The sequence below is a fragment of the Cynocephalus volans genome, chromosome 5 (assembly GCF_027409185.1).
Source record: "Cynocephalus volans isolate mCynVol1 chromosome 5, mCynVol1.pri, whole genome shotgun sequence".
In the NCBI taxonomy this organism is placed as follows: domain Eukaryota; kingdom Metazoa; phylum Chordata; class Mammalia; order Dermoptera; family Cynocephalidae; genus Cynocephalus; species Cynocephalus volans.
This window is the reverse complement of record NC_084464.1, coordinates 109,779,563-109,803,744: the sequence shown is the minus strand read 5'-3', so window position 1 is coordinate 109,803,744 and position 24,182 is coordinate 109,779,563. Positions and strand designations below refer to the sequence as shown.

General features: G+C 36.1%; 2 protein-coding genes across 3 annotated transcripts in view; one reads left to right on the top strand and one right to left on the bottom strand.

Moving 5' to 3' along the window:
• PDSS2 (decaprenyl diphosphate synthase subunit 2) overlaps positions 1-24,182 on the top strand; it is a 251,884-nt gene that overhangs the window by 171,633 nt on the left and 56,069 nt on the right. For both annotated transcript variants that reach the window (XM_063097190.1, XM_063097191.1), the window contains exon 4: positions 4,985-5,059. In XM_063097190.1, coding sequence (XP_062953260.1) covers positions 4,985-5,059 — 75 coding nt within the window. The remainder of the gene's footprint in view (positions 1-4,984; positions 5,060-24,182) is intronic.
• The window catches only part of LOC134379123 (uncharacterized), a 245,507-nt gene that overhangs the window by 172,764 nt on the left and 48,561 nt on the right, over positions 1-24,182 (bottom strand). The window lies entirely within an intron of this gene.

Sequence of the window (24,182 nt, the reverse complement as noted above, 5' to 3'; positions counted from 1 at the left end):
AAGATCGAAGAACATTTTTTAAGTTAAAAATCACCCAGAATCCATCACTTACACATTATCACTATTATTAGTATTTTGTCTCTCCTTTCAGTCTTTTTCTCTGTACACATAAACACAAATTGACTTCATTTTTGTTTTTATTTTATTTTGTAAAAATAAAATATTTTGTAATATTTTATTTTGTAAAAAAAATACATTTTACTTTGTAAAAATACCTATCATACTATTCCATTTTGTAACCAGCTTTTTTTCCCTTAAGAATATGTTACAGACATCTTTGTATAGCAATATGAGGATTTTTGATCATTGTTTTTTTCTTCTCACCCCCAACTTCTCTCAATTTCTATTTTTTATGATGAGAATTTATTATAGCTCAGGGCATAGTCATCACACTCCTTTTGTGAGGGTATTCATCATCTTAGTTTTTAGTTAAAAAAAAAATCATTGAATTGTAGTTACCCTTGCCAAAAGATAAAGAATGAAGCAATTACATATTCCCGAGGTTGCTGAAATTTGTCCTGAAACTTAACCATGTAAAAAATTCATTGCAAAGGTCAATTATATCAGATCTGTAATTGTGTTAAGGTTCAGATGCACCTGGGTACTATCTATTCCTTATCTTCGTGAAAGGGTGGTGATTGAAGTGGGAGAAATCAACAGATTGAGAATAGCGATTAAGTATGCACTGTCCATTTACTTTCTGTGCTGCAGCCTTCTCCCTGGTAGCCAGAAAAATAGAGGTGGCAGGAGAAGCCAGCTCATAACACTGACCTTGTGACGGTTGCCATGTCTGGTTCTGGTTCACTGGAATCTAAGATGTCACTCAGAAGATTGAGGGATAGTATACGGCCTTGCTGTAGAGTCAGATATAAACATCAGATACAAATTGAAGAGAAGAGCATTTTTGTATTTGCATGTGTAGGTAAGCAATGCTGCTATTCTCACAATCACCAGAAATGCAGAAATGAAACTTATCTCCTGTTTGCTCTCCAGATGGCTAAATAAACTTTACAGCATTTATGGAGACAGTCATATAATTTGAAACAATGTTTCAGGATGCAACAAGTCAGTGTTTCAGAAATCTATCGTTTTGGTTAAAATAGTCTTTGCATGTGTTCTGTTGTTGAACTGAAACCCACTTTCTTCCAAAATATTTGGGCATACAATTTTCAAAATGCTATAATCTTAATTATCATTTTATGTCCTTCGCCTACCTAAGATTTGTACTGAAAATAGAGTAATAATCGAGAAGTATAGTAGAATAATAAGTTAACACTCCTGAAACTTATGTTCCACATTCTTTTCTAAATGCTCTGTATATTTACTCATTAGAGATGGAAGTGATATGGCCAACTAGTGCCACTGTGTTTGATGCAGCTTGGCACTTAAGCCTGATGTCATTCTGAATCCAATATGTATGAATTAATCCTAAGCATTACCCCCCTTCAGAATCAGAACTCAGAAGTGTTGCCTTTAATTGACACAACTAGGACTTCTTTGCCAGCTGGGGTGGGCTACCAGTCATATGGTTTAAAAAAATGGAAATTGTTTCATTATAATTCTAGGTATTGAAACCAAGGGGGATTGGGTACAAAAAGTTTCACAAAGAAAGTAATTAGTAGAGTTGACATAGGGAAAGGTCCAGATTAGTTATGTGCAATCATCTAGACCAATAAACCTCCTTCACACAAGGCGTCTTTCTGTCAAAGCCCCGCTGTACTGGCTGACTTTAGGGCAGGGAATTCTCCATTACAGTCCCCGAGATGTTGGACGATTCCCTCAGGGCTCTGCTTAGATCCACAGTTCTATTATTCTTGTATTCTAATATAGAACCATTAATACTAACAGTGCTGAATATCTACAAGATGCTTGTTGAAGGACTTCACAAGCTTATCAAGTAACCGAAGACAAAGAACAGAGAAACAGAAAGGTAACTACAATACTGTAATGATGGAAACATAAGGCTGTGACAACCTTTCTAAAAAGCCACCTTGCAGTACCTATCAAGAGTCATATACCTCCACCTAGGAATATCCGAATGGGGATCTATCCTAAAGAAATAATCCAAAATGAAGGCAAACATTTGGAGAAAAGAACATAACCACTGCAATTTCATTATTACAGGGAAAAGTAGAGAGCACTACCTAGACAACAGATAAAAATGAAAGCATGAGCAAAGATTTTTCATCAAAGTTTACAAAAAAGCAGTTTTTAAATTTACATGCCTAATTATAAATATTAAGATTTGCATTTCTAAAAGCTCAGAATTTGGGGGCTGGAAGGGACCTTAAGGATCATTGCAACTCTCCTCATCTTATAGTTGAAGAAAACCAAAGCTCAGAAAAATTAATTGATTTGCCCCAAATCGCAAAACAAAAATTAGTATAGAATCTAATGAAATAGAATCTAATTCTCTACCTCCTATTGTTCTGCTCTGCTTCCTTTTAGTTCTCTAATCTGTTGGGCTTCCAAGCATGGCTAACACTGAGATTCTTTTAGCCTATCTTCTTTTTCTAGTAGAAAGTGTTTACTTGCCCCTTGGGCCTGAGGAACAAAAATCATTGAATCTTTCTTATGATTGTTCTTGTCTTGGTCTCCAAGAAGTCTGGGACTTGGGCTCTCAGCCTGAAGAGGTCTGGTGTGGCTTTTAAGCCTCTGGATTCTCCTCTGACTGCCATTATCCTTGCTAGCACTTTGGGTTGCTTGAATAACTCATTCTTCAAAAATGTGAGGGAGGAAAAATGGTATTAAGTAAGTGCTGTTTCGTATTTAAGTACAACAGGTATCTAACAGGTGAATATCTGGGTTAATAAACCAAGTAATTTAAAAAAGATCAGATTATTAAATAATCTTACTAAATTATGAGTGGCTGGTGGCTCTGTGGTCTTTCTAGAAATATTTGTGATTTTAGTGGAGGGTGATACTTAAACACATCTTTTTTGGATATAATTTTAAAAATAAATATTTCAGGCAGTGGAAAAGTCACCCTTGCCTGGGACACATTCAACCCTCCTAGGCTGTTCCTGCTTTTCATAATCTCTTCCCTTCCTCAATTTGTTAACTCAAAGAAGTCCAAAGCTTTTTCGTTAGTAGTGGTCATTGACTATGGAGGTGTATTCTGTTCCAGTAAGTATTTGTATGTACAGGTCATTTGTAAACTATGAATTTATAAGTACAGGTCTGCCTATATTAAGAGAAAAAGAGTCGCAGAACAAAATGTTTTTGTAGCTTCTGCCTGGTCTGGAATTTCAGGAAAGGAAAGGAACACTGGTTATCCAAAGCCAAATCCACTTTTAAAAGTTCGTGCCATCATTTTGAAATTTAGTGTGGGACTTTCTCTTTGTAAATTCCTCTTCACATTACCAGTGCTGGTCTCAGAGCTCAAACTGTTTCAAAACCATAACATTTCTTAGTGAGTGATTGATCTGTATTATGTGTCCAGCCATCAGGGTGATCTTGGGATGTTGCTTGTATAAACTGTAAACCAATCTGATGCTGTGCATTTAGTTACAGTCTTTCATAGACCTATTGGTGATATTCAATCCTCCTTGATTTGGGAATAGGGCTTATCTGATACCTTCGGGGGAAAAAAATCCATTCAATTTTTTCGCTTCCCCACTTAAATAACTCAACACATCTGGTAACACTGTAGGATCATTGTCCTTCCAGTTCCTCTGCAGCTCATATTGCTACAATATTTCTTAAGTATTTGGTTACCTAAAGGACAGTGTGATTAAAAAAAAAAAAAAAACTTTGTACAGACTTACAAATTAACCCATCTGTAGAGCTAGAAAAAAAATATGCCTTTAATCAGCAAAATTTCCATATCAGCAGACTGTATGTGTTATGTAGTATGAAGGTAAATATAAATTTGGAGATAAATGCTCATGTGTTAAAATTTTAAAGCAAATATTTCTACAAATTAATGTGACTTGGCTCCAAGAAAATGTTTATTAAATCCAGGGTACCTGACACTGAAGTATCCTGTTGTTTGGGTCTGTATCCTTTGATTTAATAATGTCTTCAATTACAAGAACGATAAAAGCTGAAACAAAATCCTTTAATTCAATCAGAAGTGAGCTGAACTTTAGGAAGCAAAGAATGGAAATCAGATATAGGACTGCATAATATAGGAAGTTAAATATACAAGATATTAAGACTTCTTAAGAAGGGGGTGAGGTTACCTTAAGGAATTTTTGTTTGAAATGGCTGCATTGAACATTATCATAAATACCACTGTTTTATCTTCTTGAATTAAGATGCTTTATGAAAACCACTCTAAATTGTACAGTAGTTCCAAAGAGACCATTTACTGTTTTCTGCTTGTTTTACATTCTGGAACAAGTTCAAAGCTTTTAATTTTGCTTGTTTTGTTTTGTTTTGTTTTTAATAGTCTGAGCCTTGAAAAGAATACAAGTTTGTTGAATACAATTTCAATATTGCGGTTCTATAAAAATTTTCAGTGTTTGTGGTACATTTGACTCAGGATCCCTATACCAAATATATCCACAGTACACTTTTAAGTACAACAGAATGAATACATTTGAAAGGTTAACCATTCTCTTGCTTTTCTTTTCCTTCTGTGTCAAGTATGAAAATTAGCATTGTAATGGCTCCCAAAATGGGAATACTGGAAAAGTATCCACCTGACAGAAATAAACATGCAGAAAATAAATTGAGCTTAAGATTTCATTAGTTATCTGAAATTTAAGCTTATGTTCAAAATGGCTATTGGATTTTTGTATGTATTAGTTAAATGCTATGCTTACAAGGTTTTTTTGGCTTGAATTATGACTGAAAAAAATTGGATCACAGCTTTAATATCCAGGTGGGCAATGCTGTTTGCCAGGATCTTTGCACATAATTCCGTTTTTTCTATCAAGCACAAATCCTGCTTTGCTACTAAACCTTCTGAAGTGTTCTGAGGTAAAAACGGGGATAAATTTTTAAATGGTTTCTTTTAATTTTTCTTTTTGTTTTTTAGGTTGTGGAACTTTTAGCAAGTGCTCTTATGGACTTGGTACAAGGAGTATACCATGAAAATTCTAATTCATCAAAGGTAAAAGATTTTGGAATAATTGTAAAATGTTAGGTTTAAAAACCTTCATGACAAAACTAGATTTGATGAATGAAAATGTCATTCTTGTTTTGTGTTTAAATTTTACATGACTTTTTTTTTAGATTAGTGTTTTGGCTACAAATTCATGGCCATACGCTTAGTACATAGCAGATTTAGCCATTTAAAACAACCTCTTATCCTGTGGCTGGATTCACAGTCTGTTCAATCTACAGCAGCCCAGTAAACACTGGGACGCTTCTGGCTAGCAGGTAAGCACTGTCACAAGGCAGGCAGGCTGGAGGAGCAGCTTGGGCTGAGGTGACTGGGCCCAGCCTTTCCCCAGAGAAAAGGGCCTTCCAGGTCCCGGAAGAGTGGACCATGATCCTGAGAATATGATTGCTGGGAAGGTGAGAGAGCAATGTCTTCCATGTCCAAGGTCCAGAATTTACTGCATTATTAGATTCTGTATAATAAGTAGGATGGTTGCACAGTTGGATTATTTTGATTAATTTTATAGGCCTAGGATTAAGGTTTTTGACTCATTTAGCAGGACATCTCAAGAAAGGTTAGGTTTTAAAATGCAGTTATTTCATTTCAGTAGGATATTAGATATGAAGTAATTGCTTCATTGACCACCACCATCATTTAATGTAGTGTATACTATTATAAGGGACTCCTATCTTAGTGTTTCATTATTCTAACTTTTTTAGCTTCTGTATTAGCAAGATTTCACTCACTGCAAATTGGAAAAAGTATGCATGTGTGCACATCTTAAGCTTTTTGACATTTCCATTTGAAAAAAGAAAGACAAATTTTACTAGAAGTGAAACATAGGGCATGAGCAACTTGCAAAAAAAAAAAATTAATTTATAAGTATAACCCAGGGACTCTGGATGGTTCAGAGAGTGGTTAGTGAAATATGAAGAACTGCACCTTGTACATCTGCTAACATTTGGTTCAGGGAACTACAGTCCTCAGTAGGCACATCTAACCTAGCCCAAGCAGCATGTTGGTATTTGGGGACCTCACAGGATATATGATCACAGTGCACCCTCTTTCAGGGTTTTTCAAAGACATGCATGGTTCATTACTATGGCTGAGGGTTAATATCAGGTTGTAAAATGGGTGACTTCTGGTCTAGTTCCACTCATATGAAGTTAACTTGTATATACAGTATGATGAAAATGATGATAGGTAAGCAAATAACATTGTGGTAAGTGATTTGCTCATGTTTCTTCATTTAATCTTCACGGAAATCCTGAGAAGTAGGTACTACTGTTATCCCCATTTTGCAGATGTGAAAACTGAGGTTTAGGAAAGATTAATTTTCCCAAGGTCACACAACTTGTTAGCTGGGATTTGATCTCGAGAGCTCAGGCTCTTAACTGCTCATTCTGTTACCTCAGTACCTTAATGAAACCTGATTTGGTAGCATCTGTCTGCCATACCTGAGAGCCTACCATATGATTACAATGGCCTATTCTGGCAGTTGAGATATTGTTTTCCCTTGGGATATTTCCAAGGTGTCAACTTAGTTCCATATAAGAAATTAATATTTTACAGTTAGATATCTGTTAATTTTAACTGAAAGTGTTATTATTGTTGGTTTTAAGGTTCCTAATTTATCTACTCTTACCATTTGTCCACTATAATTAGCCCAGTACATTCATAATTTTGTGAACATTTAAGTAGTTTCTGTATGTCAGGCAGACCTAACAGCAACAACAATAATAAATGCTTAGATAGCACTGAACAGTTTGCTTATACTTTTTCTTTGTACATAATCACCTATAAAAAGGGTAACATTTGTTGAGGGTAACCATTTTATAGAGGAAACCATTTTATAGAAGAAAAGCCTGAAATTCAGAGATGACAAATGGAAGGAAAGCATAGTGTCTTAAAATTATTTGTCAATGCATGTTTGACAGTGTCATGATCTGAACCCAATTTTTTTTTTTTTTTTTTTTACTCTAATTCCCATGCTTTTTCTAATGTAATCTGTTTCTTCCTGGGAAAGAGAAAAGAGGAAGCAATAAAGTCTTTGGAAGACTATTGATCATTCTTTAACAACTACCTAGCAAGCACCAAATGCTGACTTTCATTAGCTAATAAATTTTACCTGAAAGAATCTGTAGCAGTGCTTCTTCATTAATCTGTTCATCTGTCCTCTTTCCCCACCGCTGCCCCAAACATAGTTCTTTAAAGTGCTTGCTAAAGTCTTTTTTAAGCAATTACATTTCTGAATGCAGCTAAACCATTTAAAGAGCTGTTCTTTTTTAGTAATGGAAACAAAAACGCACAGTTGAACCACAGCGGTGGGAGTGCTTCTCGATGCCTCCATTTGCACTGCTTGTCCAATTGAAGTTAACCACATTTCCCTTCCTAACCAGAAAAATTATAGCTTTTTTTTGCTTGTTTTTGAGTGTGCTTGCCATTGCAATGGCTTTTCAGAATTTGGTTTTTCTAACTTGGCCCAAGAATCACTTCAGAGGCAGAGAGAGCACTGCCCCCACATGTAATGCCTTCAAGGTTTTCATGTTCTGGCGTGATTGGGAAGCAGCCACAAGTGGAGGTCATGTGGGAAGTAAGGCTGCGTCTGTGGATCTCTGTTGCACAACCTCAGTAGCCTTGGGCCAATTCAGTACACAAAAGAATTGCTTTGTGATTTAAAATATACTACAAACCATTTCATCTCTCTTGGCATAAGAGGATACAATAGTGGTGGCCTGTTTTCTATATGGCAACTTAATGCAGCAATGGAGAATCTGCATAGTAGGAAAATAGCTGTCTGTGAAGTAGGATCTGTGTGACTAGAGTAGATGCATAAAGCACATGGAGGGGAAGTGGAACTGGATACATTGGAAATCACCTTCTTTAAAAGAAGTTTGTAGAGTAAATTACCTAATTCTCCTTAAAGCTATGAAAATTTATGACTTATGTTACTAATTCTTAATAGATTGTAGGTAAATTGCGATTATATAAATATTCAAGGTTAATTTAGGAAATTTATTCTTTGTTCTGTCCATTGAAAAATATTTTTATTTTTTCATTTGCTATCGTGAACCATTCTTCTTTACAATAAAAATTAACCTTTATGCTTTCTTTAGTGTTTATGAGAAAATATCTCCCCTCCCTCTGCCTGTTTTTTTTTTTTTTTTTTTTTTGGTGGGAGAAATGTTATAATGCTGCACTGTAATGTAAATACATATTCATCAAATAAAAATTGGGGCCTGGCCTGTTAGCTCAGTTGGTTAGAGTGTGGTGTTATAACACCAAGGTCAAGGGTTCAGATCCCCATACAGACCAGCCACCAAAAAAAACCAAACAAAAATTGAAAACACAGAAAACAGTCAAGAGGAAAATAAAAATTATTTTATATAACCATCCTCCAGAAATGAATCACAATTACATTTTAGTATGTGTCCTTCTAGATTTCATTCTGTATTTCTCCTATTTTAGAGTTATTACTGTGTATAACATTTTGTATCTTGATTTACTTCTCAGCATAATCATTTTTATCATTAAAAGTTCAGAAATATAATTTTAATGGCTATTTCATATTTCTTTACCTACTGTACTATAATTTGCTGAACAATTCCACAATTTTGTACACTTTGTTTTCATTTTTTTACTAATTTAAACAATATTGTGATAACATCAGTGTATATAACTTTGCTCTATTTCATACTATTTACTAAAAAAAAATTCTGAAAGTGAGATTCTTGAATCAAAAAAATAAGAATATTTTCAGTTGTTGTGGGGCGAATGCACAGAGGAATCCAAGACTGGTGTCAGTGTTGTAGTTTTATAGCTCTTTATTTTAGTGTTGCAGCTCTTTGTTCAGTGTTACAGCACCTCCTTTTGCTTGCAAGCAAGGAGAGCACTGGGGAGTAAGAACTCCCAAGCCAGTGTCTCCCAGAACAAAGGAAAAGACCCACTTGTATAGCCTAAATTCCCACCCTTCTCCCTCCCAGGTTCTCATTCAGGTCCTCTTATTTAAATGAGGGATGCTGTCCTGCTAATTTGGATTGGCTGATTATGGGACACAGTCAGTTGGTCACTTTAGGAGCCTAATTTGCCTCTGGCCCCTGAGGGAGGGGTGTGAGACTGCTGTTATCTCATAGAGGGAGGGCCCAAGAAGCAAGCAGGGTAAATGGCAAGGGCCCGAGTTTGCAGTGGAGCATAAAGTTTCTAAAACAGTTTCTCAAGTGGAAAAGGGAAACGCTGAACAATTAAAAATGCTTAGGGTTCCCTGCAACGCAGTATATCCCTATGCAGAAAAGAATTACTATCCTTAGAAAAGCCTACTTGTAAGGTTGGCTCTTGGCTGGCGTCTAGGAACTTGGATTTTAGGAATGTCCTCACCATTCTCCAATTGATTAAGAGTGGCTCACAGTGCCTGCCTAACTGTTTCTGCAAACAATATGGTTTATGCTGAACACCTGCTTTCCATCTAGGAGTCTAGAATTTTGGCCTACATGACCGACCCCCCCAAAAAACCTGAGTACTGAGTCTCCAGTGAATTTCCCTGGTAGACCACATTTCATGCATGTTATCACAACTCCTTACTGGAGGAATTAAGCATGTTATGTGTGACTCCACTGGTAGGGGACGCTTGGAATCTTGTACCTGGTTTCCTACAGACCTCATCCTATGGGTCTTTTTACCTTTGCTGGTTTTACTTTGTATCCTTTCACTGTAAAAAAAAAAAAAAAAAGTTCCACTGTATGCTGAGTACCATGAGTCATCCTAGCAACTCATCAAACCTGGGGGAGGTCTTGGGGACCCCGAGTACACCCGTTTTCTGATTTTTTTTTTTTTTTTTTTTTTTTTGGCACCTGACCAGTACAGGGATCCAAACCTGTGATCTTAGTGCTATAAGGCTGCACCTGATTCTTTATTCCCATCCACTCCTGTTCCCTCATTAGAAATCTAATCAAGATCCTCTTCAAAGGTAGTGTCTCTGACTTACTTTGGCCTTGAGTTGGGTAAACAGCACACCTCTTCCCTGTCTTCAGAAACTCTGTTCACGTCGGCTTTGCCCTAATCGCAGGAAAGTGAAAGGATTTTAAAGAGAATCCAGTGCTCTTGGAAAGGAACTGGTTTGAGGGCCACTGAAATTGTAAAGATCCAATCTAATTTTTTCAAGCACAGACTATACTTTCAGTATTAGTAGATTTTAATGAGAAATATCAGTATGTTTTTGTGGAGCAAGATAATGTCTATTTGTTGTGGCTGTTTGTCTTATCTTTATAATATCTTCCTTTGGCTCTCAGGCAGCTTTCAAGTAAATATAAAAATAAGATAATTCAGTTCACTAGGAAGTTATGGGTTGTCTTCTACCTGGAGAGCTCTATGCTACCATCTAAAATATAATGAAAAGATGAGCAAGATGAGTTTTGCCCATTGGGAAAAATAACAGGAGGGAAATGTGAACAAGAAGTCACATCTGGTTGGGAAAATCAGAAAAGGCATCAAGGAGAATGTGATATTTGAGACAGACATTAAAGGACGGGAGGATGTCTACAGATGGAGAAGGATGGCATTCCAGGCAGAGAAAACAGCATGATGAAAGGAAGAAAAGCATATTTGAGATCAGAGCTTCTTTCATGTAAGGATCAAGGAATAATGAAAAGTAATGCTGGAAAGTTAGGTTTATGGTACGTGGTGGAAGACCCAAAATGCCAGAATGTAGAGATAATATCATGTTTAGGAATTGGGATTACAGAGGGATTGAAAGTTTTTAAACAAAGGAATTATATAGCTAGATCAACATTTGGGAATGTTAATTCCACTGTGGTCTTTAGGATGGTTTACAGAAGGAGATTGCAGGTAAATTGGAGCAGTTGGGAAGCCAAAATAATCATAAATGCCAGAGATATTCTTCTTCCACTTCAATATCATTGGCCCCTCTTGATGTTCATATCTCTGCATCAAAATCACCTTCTCAGAAATACTATTCCACCACACCCAATCTGCAGTACCTACTCTACTTAATTCTCTTTATCTTAATTATAGTTGTCACCATCTGATTTTTTTGCTTGTTTATTTTCAGTCTCTTAGAAGAATATAACCTGTATAGGAGGAAGGAATTTTGTTTACCATTTTATTCCCAATACCAGAACAGTGACTGGCACCTTAGTAGTAGCCCAAAAATATTTGTTAAATTAATGATATAGAAAGGCCTAGAATGGTTGGAATGGAAGGGTTTTTTTCATCTTTTCAGACAGCTATATTAATGTACAGTAAACTCACTATCATCACAATCAAGATAATGAACATATCCTTCACCCCCAATAGTTTTCTCATGCTCCTTTGTAATCCTTTGTAATCCTTCCCTCCTGAAACGCTCCTCCCACGATGATTCTCAGGCAATCTGTTGTTACTATGGATTAGTTTATGTTTTGTAGAATTTTATATAAATGGAAGCATACATTATGTATTCTTTTTGACTGGCTTCTTTGACTTAGCATAGTTATTTTGAGATGCATCCATTTGAGATGCGTATATCAATTGTTTATTTCTTTTTATTGCTAAATAGTATTTCATTATAAGGATCTACCGCAATATGTTTATCTGTTCACCTGTTGATGAACATTTGGGGTTTTTACAGTTTGAAGCAATTACAAAGGAAGCTATTATAAACATTCAGATATGGACAGTCTGTATAAACATATACTTTCATTTCTTTTGGATAAGTATATAGAAGTAGTCATACATTTTCATTTTATTTCTTTTGGGTAGACACCTAGGAGTGAAATTGCTGGGTCATATGATAGGTGTATGTTTATCATTTTAAAAAACTGCCAAACTTTTCCAAAGCGGTATGTACCATTTTACATTTCTATAAGCAGTGTATGAAAGTTCCAATTGCTTCATATTCTTGCTAACACTTAATATTGTCAATCTTTTATATTTAAGCTACACTAATATGTGTGTAGTTGTATCTCATTGTGGTTTTAATTTGCATTTCCCTAATAAATAATGATGTTGAACATCTCTCCATGTGCTAATTTGCCATCATATATCTTCTTGGTGAAGTGTCCATTTAAACATTTTGCCCAGTTTAATTGGGTTGTTTGGTATCATATTATTGAGTTTTGAAAGTTTTTTTTATATATTCTGGATACAAGTTCTTTATCAGATATGTGATTTGTAAATATTTTCTCCCAGTCTGGGATTTGTCTTTACATTCTCTTAATAGTGTTTTTCTAGAGCAGTTCTTAATTTTGAGGTAGCCCATTTTATAAATTTGTTCTTCTGTGTATTGTGCTTTTGATATATCTAAGAAATCTTTGCCTAATCCAAGATCACAAAGATTTCTCCACTTTTTTTTGGAAGTTTCATTTAGATTTTACATTTAGATCTATGATCCATTTTGAGTTAACTTTTATATATGGTACTCCTTCAGTCCTGTGGACTGAAGTTAATTTCTATATGTATGGATATCTAATTGTTTCATCACTATTTGTTGAAAAGACTATCCTATCTCCACTGTTTTGCCTTTGTACCTTTGTCAAAAATCTATTGAATACATGTGTGAGTCTGTGTCTGGATTCTCTATTCCACTTTACTGATCTATTTCTGGTTTTAGGATTTTTTTTGTAGAGGTTCTTGATTAGTAAGGAAATTCCCTTATATTTTTAATTTCCTGAGAATTTTTATTAGTAATTAATGTTGGATTTTGACAGTTTTTTCCTGCAGCTATTGAGATGATCTTATGTTTCTTTTTTAAATTCTTCTTTTGTAGTCTGTTTATATAGTGAATTAATTGATTGATTTTCAAATGTTGTCTTTTTCGTGACCGGCACTCAGCCAGTGAGTGCACCGGCCAGTCCTATATAGGATCTGAACCCACGCGGGAGCGTCGCTGCGCTCCCAGCGCCGCACTCTCCCGAGTGCGCCACGGGCTCGGCCCGATTTTCAAATGTTAAACCAGTGTTGCATTCCTGGAATAAATCTCTCTTGATTATGATACAATCTCCTTTTTATATATTGTTGGATTTGATATGCTAAAATTTTGTTAATGTTTGCATCCGTTTTAGTCCATTTCTATTGCTTATGACAAAATATCTGGAAGTGAGTAATTTAGAAAGAAAACAAAATTCATTGCTTACAGTTTCTGAGGCTAGAAAGTCCAAAGTCCCGGGAACACCTCTGATGAAGGCTTTCTTTCGCAGATTATCACACTGCAAAATGGCGGAGCAGGGAGATCACAGAGAAAGCAAGACAAACTCTCCTCTTCTTTTAAAGCCCTCAGAACCATGCCCCTGACCACCATTTTTAATCCATTCACTACTGTGTTGGCCTACAATTTGATCACCTCTTCAAGGCTCCACCTTTCAATTACCATAATAGGATTTCCCACCCTCTTAACAGTCACAGTGGGGACTAAGTTTCTTTTTTTGCTTTTTCTTTTTTTTTTTTTTTTGAGGTTTAACTCAACAGGTGTCTTTATTTATGTTGTTACCTTTTTTTTTTTTTAAGATTTTTCTTTTTTTAATTTTATTTTGTCGATATACATTGTGGCTGATTATTGCTCCCCATCACCAAAACCTCCCTCCCTTCTCACTCCCCCCCTCCCCCCCAACAATGTCCTTTCTGTTTGCTTGTTGTATCAACTTCAAGTAATTGTAGTTGTTATATCTTCTTCCCCCCCCCCCAGTTTGGTTTTGTGTGTGTGTGTGTGTGTGTGTGTGTGTGTGTGAATTTATATATTAATTTTTAGCTCCCACCAATAAGTGAGAACATGTGGTATTTCTCTTTCTGTGCCTGACTTGTTTCACTTAATATAATTCTCTCAAGGTCCATCCATGTTGCTGCAAATGGCAGTATTTCATTCGTTTTTATAGCTGAGTAGTATTCCATTGTGTAGATGTACCACATTTTCCATATCCACTCATCTGATGATGGACAGGGACTAAGTTTCTAATACATAAAACCTGAGGGATGCAATTCAAGTTTCAGTGGGTTTTGGGAGGACATAATTCAATCCACTGCAGCATCTATGAGGCATATTGGTATGTTATTTTTGTTGATTGTAATGTCTTTGTCTGGTGTGGGTATCAAGGTAATACTGGCCTCAGAATGAATTGGGAAATATTTCCTCCTTTCAATTTTCTAGGAGAGTTTGTGTAGAATTAGTGTTATTTCCACCTCAAACATTTGGTAGATTCACCAGTGAAGCAATCTGGACCTTTCTTTGTGGGAAAGTTTTTTTTTACTACAAATTCAATTGCTTTAGAAGTTATCAGCCTATTTAGGTTATGTATTTCTTCCTGAGTGGGCTTTGGTAGTTTTTGTCTTGCAAGGAATGTGGTTATTTCATCCAAGTTGTAAAATGTATTGGGATAAAGTTCTTCGTAATATTCCCTTATTATTGTTACAGTATCTGTAAAATTTGTAATGATATCACCTTTTATTCCTGATATTGGTAATTTGTCTTCTTTTTTTTTTTTTTTTTTCTTTCCCCTTGAGGTTTAATGATATCTTTGATCTCAAAGGACCAGCTTTGGTTTCATTGACTTTCTCTATTTTTCTCCTTTTTATTACATTGATTTTCACTTTGAGTTTTGTTATTTCTTTTCTACTGTTTACTTTGGTTTAGTTTCCTCTTCTTTTTTCTAGTTTCTTGAGTTTTAAGTTTCATATTTTCCTAGTTTTTAAAGCTGAGATTATTAATTTGTTACTTTTTTCTTTTTTAATATGATATATAGTTCAGCGAATCTCTCTTAAGTGCTACCTTAGTGGCATCCCGCAAATTTTCATTATGTCACTTTTTTATTTTTATTCAGTTTAAACAACTTACTGGTTTCCCTTTTGATTCTTTTTCTTTGACTCACAATTTAAAAGTTTGTCATTTCGTTTTCAACTATTTGGAGGATTTTCTAGATGTCTTTCTGTTATTGATTTGTAATATTTTGGTCAAAGAATATGTTTTGTATGGTTAGAATTATTTTTAATTTATTCAGAGTTGTTTTATGACCCAGATATGATCATCTTGGTAAATGTTTTATGTTCGCTTAAAAAGAATATGTATTCTGCTGTTGTTCATGGAGTGTGCTATAAATTAAGTCATTTTGGTTGATAGTATCATTAAAGCCTTCTGTATGTGTAATTATTTTCATTCTACTACTTGTTCTGTCAATTACTGAGAGAAGAGTATTAAAGTCTCTGACTATCACTGTGGATTTTTTATTTCTCCTTGCAATTCTATTAGGTTTTCCTTCATTTATTTCAAAGCTCTGCTATTAGGCACATTAACCTTTAGGGTCATTATGTTATCTTGATGATTTGATCCATTTATCATTATTAACTGAACTTTTTTATCCCTGGCAATATTCTTTATATTTTTTTCTCTGATATCTACTTTATCTAATATTAATAGCTCCCTCAGCTTTCTTTTGATTAAACTTATCATGGAATTTCTTTTTCCATCTTTTTACTTTTTTTTATATTTATAATGGGTTTTCATATGCAGGATTTAGTTGGATCTTGCTCTTTCATTCAGTCTGACAATCTCTGCTTTTTAATTTGGGTGTTTAGATCATTTACATTTTATGTGTTTATTGATGTATTTGAGTTTAAATATACCATCTCCTTTTTTTCCATTTGTCCCATTTGTTCTTTCTTCCCTTTTCTTTTCTGCTTTCTTTTAGATGATTTTTTTATAATGCCATTTTATCTCCTTTGTTACTTATTAGCTTTAACTCTTTGATGTGTTTGTTAGTGGTTGCTCTTGAGTTTATACTACACACCTTTAACTTAGTTTACCATCAAGTGATAGTTTATCTGCTCTTATGGTATAGGAACCTTACAAAAGTATATTTCTATTTCTTCCCTCCCAGACTTTGTGTTATCATTGTCATACACTTTACTTTCATATTTAGTATAAATCCCACAGTACATTTTTATTACTTTTGCTTTAAACAGTCAACTATATTTTAAAGGGATTTAATTTTTTAAACTCTTTATATTTACCAACATAATTAACATCTTTGGTGATCTTCATGTTTTTGTGTTGATACAAATTTCCAATTTTCCTTCTTCCTGAAAGATTTCTTTTAACCTTGCTTGGAGTGCAGGTCTGCTGCTGCTTAATTCTTTCAGATTTTGTGTGTCTGATAGATATGTTCTCTGGATATAAAATTCTAGGTTGATAATTTTTTCTTCCAGTACTTTAAAGATGTTGCTCTATCACCTTCTCACTTCCATTGTTTCCAATAAGAAACTTCTGTCATTTTTATCTTTGATCCTACAATCATAATTAGATTTGATGTGGCTTTGTGTCATTTTTTCATATTTCTTCTGCTTGGGATTCATTGAGCTTCTTGGATCTGTGAGTTTATTATTTTCATCAAATTTGGAAATATTTTGGTCATTATTTTTTCAAATTTTTTTCTGTTTTTCCTTTTCTCCTCTCCAATACATACTCCAGTTACATAGCAGGCTGCTTTAAGTTGTCCCAGAGCTCACCGATGCTGTATTTTTTTTCTTTTTCTCCAGTTTTTTTCTCTTTGCATTTGATTTTGGATAATTTTGATTGATGTTTATTCAAGTTCACCAGTTTATGTTTTCTATGTTTCTACTAAATATGTTCAGTGTTTCTTCTAGCCCTTGACCATACAGAACATAGTTAGGAAAACTGCTTTAATGCCCCAGTCTACTAATTATATCATCTGTATCATTTCTGGTTTCATTCAGCTGGCTGATTTTTTTCCTCATTATGCATTGTATTTTGCTGCTTTTTTCCATGCTTGTTTTTTGGCTTTTTGTTGGTGTTGGTGGTTTGTTTGTCTTTTTGTGGCTGGCTGGTATGGGGATCTGAACCCTTGACCTTGATGTTATCACATGCTTGATTATTTTTGATTGAGTGCCAGACATTGTTAATTTTATTTTGTTGGGTGCTAGATATTTTCGTATCTCTATAAATGTTCTTGAGCTTACTTCTTAAGCAGTTAGGTCACTGGAGACAGTTTGATCCTTACAGGTGTTGCTTTTAAGCTTTTTTAGGTAGGACCAAAGTAGCATTTAGTCTAAGGCTAATTTTCTCCACAATTAAGGCAAAACCCTCCGATTACTCTACTGATGCCCTGTGAATTATGAGTCTTTCCACTCTGACTGGTGGAACAGAAACTATTTTCAGCTCTAGGGATTTTCTTTTGTTCCTTCTGAGTGATCCTTTCCCCAGATTTTGGTTGTTTCTTTGCACCTATGCATTGGTAGTACTCAGTTGAAGACTTTAGTGAGACCCTGTGTACATCTCTAGAGCTCTCTTTGCACCTCTCTCTTACATGTACTCTGCATTGTAAACTCTAACCCCTAACTCTAACCCCTTTGGCCTGTCTAGACACCCAGGTTCATCTCCTCAACTCAAGGATGCTGTCAGGCTCTGCTAGGATCTGGCATTCTCTCCAGGCAGTAAGCTGGAACAATTGTGAGACTCATCTCATTTCTTTTCCATCTCTCAATAATCCCTGAGAGATGGTTAAATGTAACACTTTTTAAATATATTTTGTCCAGTTTTTTTGTTGTTGTTTCAAGTGAGAGAAAAAAGCCTCTTTTTTTCCTCTGTCTTGGCAAGAAATGCTAGTCCTTATGGTTTTATTTTTTTATTTGTGTTGTAATGACTTTTTAAAAAATAACAAAGAATTTCCCCCCTATAAATTGTAGGCATTGCTGGTAGCCTAAGTGCTTGTTTGGTGTTTCTACTGGGTACTTCAGGCATGGGAGTAAGAAATCAAAAGTGACAGCAATGTTTTGTACCTGGTTGACCAGAAAAAAATGATAAAGTTGCCAAAAGAAAGAAGTAGATGAGTTTAGTTGAGGTCAGATTAATGTTGAGTTGCTGGCAGACTCTCCAGATGAAAGGAGCTCTGGAAAGGTAATGTGGGTATTCATCTTTGTAGACTGATAGGTAAGTGAGCTTTGGTAAACAAAGAAACAAAAAAGTTTAGTAAGATAAAAATAGAATGGAGAATATGGAAAGGAAGTTGAAATGGTTATCAGTACTGCCAGGCTTTGCTGTAATTGGACATTGAATTTGACCCTTTCTTCTCAGCTAACACCAAAACAAAGATATGTTGTGTTTGGAACTTTTCATTATTTCATTATTAATGCTACAGATAATTTTCATATAGACATTTTCCCCTAAAATTAAACACAAATAGGGATATATGTGGTGAGCCCTTATGTAAGTGATATTATTGGTGAATATACTAAATAGTACCTGCAACATAGAATTGCAAACAGCCAATTCTCCCAGCATCTACTCAGAAATCAGAGGATATTCATATCTCAGTGAAGATATTTCTGTTCGTGGAAAACCGAGAGAGTAAAGTTATGTCTTCTGATGCTCTAACATAATAAAGAGATTGGATTTGGAAAATATAAAGTGTTTCTCATTGGATTCTGGTTTAATTATTTGTCATCATGAATCCTACATTAACCACAGAGCTATATTAGGCAGTTTTGAGAAAGTACATATTAGTAAACTTGTATTGAATTTCTGCTATGTGCAGAACAGCATACTGAGTGCTCTTGAAGTATTCAAAACAAAGCTACAGGCCTGCCCTCAAGGATCTGATGATGCTTGCAGTTCAGAGGAAAAACATGCACATGAAACCATGGGAGAGCAATTTACCCATAAGGCCCACCTGTAAAATTATATGGTACAGACTGTATATGTAGGAGAAAGTACAGCATTAAGAATTACAATGTTTCAGATAAAGTTTATTGGAGGAGGTAATTTTTAAGTTGAGTCTTAGAAGATAACAGTAGAAATAAATCGAGAAATTGTTGAAGTTTGAAATCAGGAAATTGGCATTCAGCATTGGCTGGGAGGTCAGATTTATTTATTCATACTTTTAACTTGTCTTGAGTATCGGCTATGTGGCAGGTACTGGAGATACAGATGCTTAGTGAACAAGAAGACATCTTTGCCCTCATGGAGCTTACATCTTAGTGGAGAGGCCACCTAAAAACATAAGTAATCACATAAATAAATAAGAGAAATAACTGACAGTGATAACTGTGCAGCAAAGAACTAAACAGGGAGAAGTGATAGTGAAGGATTGAGGGGGTTACTTTAAACTGGATACTCATGGAAAGCCTCTCTGAGGAAATAACATTTCAGCTGTGATCTGACAAAAAGCAGCCAGCTGTGGGAGGGGAAGGGGGCTGGAAAGAGAGAAAAGCATTCCAGGAAGAGGAAGCAACTCAGGCAAAGGCCTGAGGGAGGAAATGTCTTTGTGTGTCTGAGGAAGAGAAGGTCTGCCCAGGCAAAACATTGGTGGATGAACAGAAGAGAGCTTGGAGTTGAGTTCAGAGAGGCAAACAGGTGTTATGGAAATATTACAGGTTTACATAGGTATATAGACAAGAAGGTGCTTTGGACACAGGCTCTCTAAACCCAACTAAGGAAAGAAACCTATAATTTTGTTTTAGGGGTACCTGGTTATTCTAGCACTGCTCATTGAGAAGTTGGATTTGAAATAGTAAGCAGTAGGAAATCACCATAGGATCTTGCACAGTGAGAAGATCTTTGATAAAGATTATTGTAGAAGCTGCGCATAGAATAAATTGGAAGCCAAAGAAATTAAAAGCAGACCAGCTGGAAGAACATTGAAATAAAACAGGTGTGAAGCAACAAACGAGATTGTTGGCAGTGGAAACAAATGTAGGACAGTGGCCAAGGAGTTCAGCAGGTATCCTACCTCTCAGCTTTTTAAGTGATTTACAATTTATGTCTCCTGTTTTATTACTCTCTTATTGTGTATTTTGTGTAATTGAGTCAATATTCACTATCTTTTAACCTGTTCTTTATATATCAGTCTTTTATTTTGGTGCTAAGTATTCTTTAAACAGCATTTTTCTATAAAATTTATTGCATTGCTTAAAAATATAGTTTAAAAAGTAATAGACAATAATTAGAAATATAGACTATTTATACTGATTTATTTCAATCTTCTTGCAGAATATAGCATTTCTAGTCTTTCATGAGAGGTCCCAAGTTAGAGCTACCCCGCTGAGCCATTTCTGAATTCCTGACCCTCAGGAATTTTGAGATATAATGTTTAAATTGTTGCTTTAAGCCATTAAATTTGGGGCAATTTGTTAAGCAGAGATAAAGAGCTAATGTACACATCCATGTCCTTTGCCATGTAACTGTAATGCCTTTACACTATGGGCAGATGTACTTACATGCCTTTTAACTCTAGGCTCAGCTATTTGACTTGCTTTTGGCCAGTGGGAGGCTCTCTTGGGCCTCTGCCATCAACATGAGAAAAACCTGCCCTGGCTAACCTGCTGATCCAGGAAGAAGGAGAGACGCTTGGAGCAGAGCCTCTCCAGCCAACCCAGAGAAGTGAAGTGAGAAGCAGAGCTACCACTCTGGATTAGCTTCATCCCAGCCAATCCAAAGGCACATGAACAATAATAAGTGATTGTTGTTTGAAGCCACTGAGTTTGGGGGTAGCTTTACCCGTAGTAAACTGAAGTCAGAGGGCTGTGGGGACCTGGGGGTCTAGGCTAAGCCTGTCATTAGGGAGATGGCTTGAGGAGTTTAACTGGAGGATTCTAGCCTGAGGACCCCAGTTCTGCCTTCCAGGGATAGGAATCATTAAGTAACTACAATGTCAACCCTCCACAGGCTGGAGAGAGCAAAGGTTTGGTATTTGCAGTTTCAGGAAAGCCATGTCAGGGCTGTTCATGAAGTACCTGTAGGTTTTTTGGGGGGTTTTTTTGGGTGGTTTTTTTTGTATTAGTTTTTTTTTTTTTTTAATGTTTTCATAGTTTATTAATCTTCTTGTGAAAATCTGCACAGTCATTGCAATCACTAATCCTTTTTGCCAGCACAAACATTGGCCTTTGCAGTCCCCTTGACTTTCTGCATTCTGTTCCTGAACTTCTTTCAATGTTTTCTTGAGGTCTTTTTCTTCTCATACAGGCCATGTCTTGCAAATCTGTGTTTGAGTTCATTTTTCTTTGCATAATCCGAGGAATTGTAAATCATGCCTAAGCCAATTGTCTGGCCACCATCAATATGAGTTTTGGATTCAAATACAAAGATAACATTTTGGTGAGTTTTCCCCAAATTTTTGTCTTAGGTACTGTTGCCTTCCAAGGATGAAGGACATTGATGACCATTTATTTCCACTGAAGTAGTCAGTTGGTCATGACTTCCTGATCCAGGTAGTTACCAAGTTGCTCATGATGGTGGTCAGTCCTCTAGCAAACAGAGAGAACTACAGTGTTTTATATGGAGGCATTATTGTACATGTGTGCAAACAGCACAGAATAATAATGATGGAAGAGCCAGGGCTTTGCACACTGTCCCCATAAAAATGGATGAAGGCAGGCAGGGGAGGTTGACTAGAAAGAGGGAATCGGTGAGGTTGAGTACAAAGAAGCCAATTAACCCTACCATGGAAGGGAGTTCATATTGAAAGTTTTATTTTGTAAATTAGAAATAGGAAAACTTTCCTTTCCTTTTCTTGATGTTAAAAATATCACAGTATATATACATGTAAAAGCTATTTTAAAAAGAAAATGTATATTTTAAGAGGTTTAAAAGTGAAACATTGAGTGCTTTATAAAAGCATTAAGATACTCTAGGGTGTATTTTATTGGTCCGTTTACTCACAACCTGTCCCTCACATTGTACCCAACGCATATATTAACGAGCTAATAAAACATGTCATGTCATGTTTTATTGTTTGCTGGGCATCTGTTCAAGCTTATATCACTCACAAATCCAGGACTTTGAAGATGCTAGTGGTGATGATGATAAATACCTATAATTTTACTAGCATCCTTTTTTCATAAAGTAGAAACAGTCGTAAATCATTCTTTGCAAATAAAAATGTTAAATTTATTCAGGTTTAAAAACTATTTAGAGTAGTTTAAAATGGTGGTTGTAACCATGAAACATGTCAAATATGTAAAAGTATTATGACAGATATGTACAGTTTAAAGCATAAAAATAAAATAAAACACCAAGGTGCCTACCATCACATTTAAGAAATAGTATTTTTTTAAAATCACAAAATGTTTTCATTTAAAGTAGGTTTACAGCAGCAAATGTATTGTGAAATAAATATACTAGAAACCATATATAGGAATATTAGATTAAATATTCAAAGTTGCTAAAATGAAGATTAATACAGATATTGAGAAGACAGAAAAGCTATTGGTGACTGAGAAAGCTTGGTGTGTATAATGGCCCTTTTGATTAAGTAGACCCTCAAGTTTAGAGTGGGTCTGCATAGTGAATGTTTTATTTGTTAAATGTTTAAATTGAATTTGTACACTATTTGGAGGTACTTTAGGTCACTCACTGACAGCTATCGCAGCAAAACATCTTAAAAGGCAGCTTATTTGCCTGAGAGATGAAACATCACTGTTAGGCATGTAAATTGTTTAATAGACTACCATTCTGATCAAAGGGCAAGAATAAACTCTTCAGAAAATGAAGCCCGTCTTCAATTACCATCTGTCTATATGCCAGTGAGTCCCAACAAATTTTTATCTCCATCCCAGATCACTTCTGAGCTCTAGAGCTAAATATTTAGCTGCTTATTCAATATTTCCACTTGGAGTTCTCACAGGCATCTCAGACCCAGCACATCTGAGACCAGATACATGATTTTTCCTTCCAGAACCAGTCCATTGTTCTCTATAGTCAAAAACCTATGAGTCATCCTTAATACTTCTGCCCCTCACCAGGCTCACCCTGGAGGCTGACTTACTCCATTTTCTGTATCACCACCTTAGCCAGAAGCATAACTGGGAGGGAGGAGAGAAAACAGTTGCTCTCCTGAGCACTCTCTTCAAAAGTAGACTGTAGTCGTTTTGAAATAAAAAATAAAGGCCAGAAATTCTTTGACCCTCTCCTGTTGCCTCCCACCCAGTGGTGGGGATCTATGTTTCTCTCCCTTAAACCTTAGGGGGCTTGTGAGTGCCTCAACCAGTAGAGCTCAGTAGAAGTGACACTACGTGCCTTTTCAGAGTAGGCCATGAAAGGGTCTCTTGGAATGCTCACTCTCTTGAAACTCACCCTCTGTGTGCTCCCTCTCTCAACTCAAGACATGGGGAAACACCATGAGTGGGTGCTGCAGTCTTCAGTCCCAGATGGGCCTGACTGATCTGTGAGTGAATAAGCCATCTTATTTGAAGTGGGGCCCATCACTCAGCTGTTCCATCCCCCAGGCAGTGGAATAACCCCCAGCCCTTTGAATCATCCCCAGCTTTTCCAGTCTTCTCAACTGAGGCCCCAGACATCATGGAACAGAGATAAGCCATCTTCATTGTACCCCTTCTGAAGTCCCAACCCACACAATCTGTGGGCATAATAAAATGGTCACTGTTTTATGCCACTAAGTTGTGGGGTGGTTTGTTATGTAGAAATAGATAGCCAGAATATGAATTTTGAGGGGACACACACATTCATCCTTATTTATGCTCTCACTCGCCCACTATCAATGCACAGGCTGCAGATGTCTTTACCCCACGCCTGCTGCCCCTTCTGCATGGTCCAAGATGTCATCATCTCTTGCCTGAGCTACTCCAAGTAACTTCCTCTTTTGCCTCCCTATATAAAATCCTCCCATCCCCTAGTCTTTTCTCCATACAACCAGAGATCTCAAAATGCTAATTTGGTGATGATGCTGTGCCTCCATTTGTACCTCCACTGACATCCCATTACTCTTAGCAAAAAGACCAAAACCCTGAAGATGATACAAAAGACCCTGTGTAATCTAACCCTAGTCTGTCCCTCCAGCCTCACCTTGTAACATTCTTACCCTGTCTGCATAATAGCTCCAGTAGCCTTCTCTGATTCCTTGGACATGCCATTCTCCTTAATATGTTCAATCCTTATAGCCTAGAACACACTTCTTCATCTCCTTTACTATTTGCACCTTATTCATCCTATATCAGCTCAAGTGTCATTTTCTCGGGGAAACTATCCCCCCAAACCCCAATCTCAGCCAGGTTCTTTCATAACATGCTGTGATAAAAGTATATTCATTTCCCTCATTGGAAGTCTCCCAGTTTGTACTTATGTATTTATCTATGTGGTTATCTGATTGTTTGACTTCCCCACTAGACTGTAAGAACTCAGAGC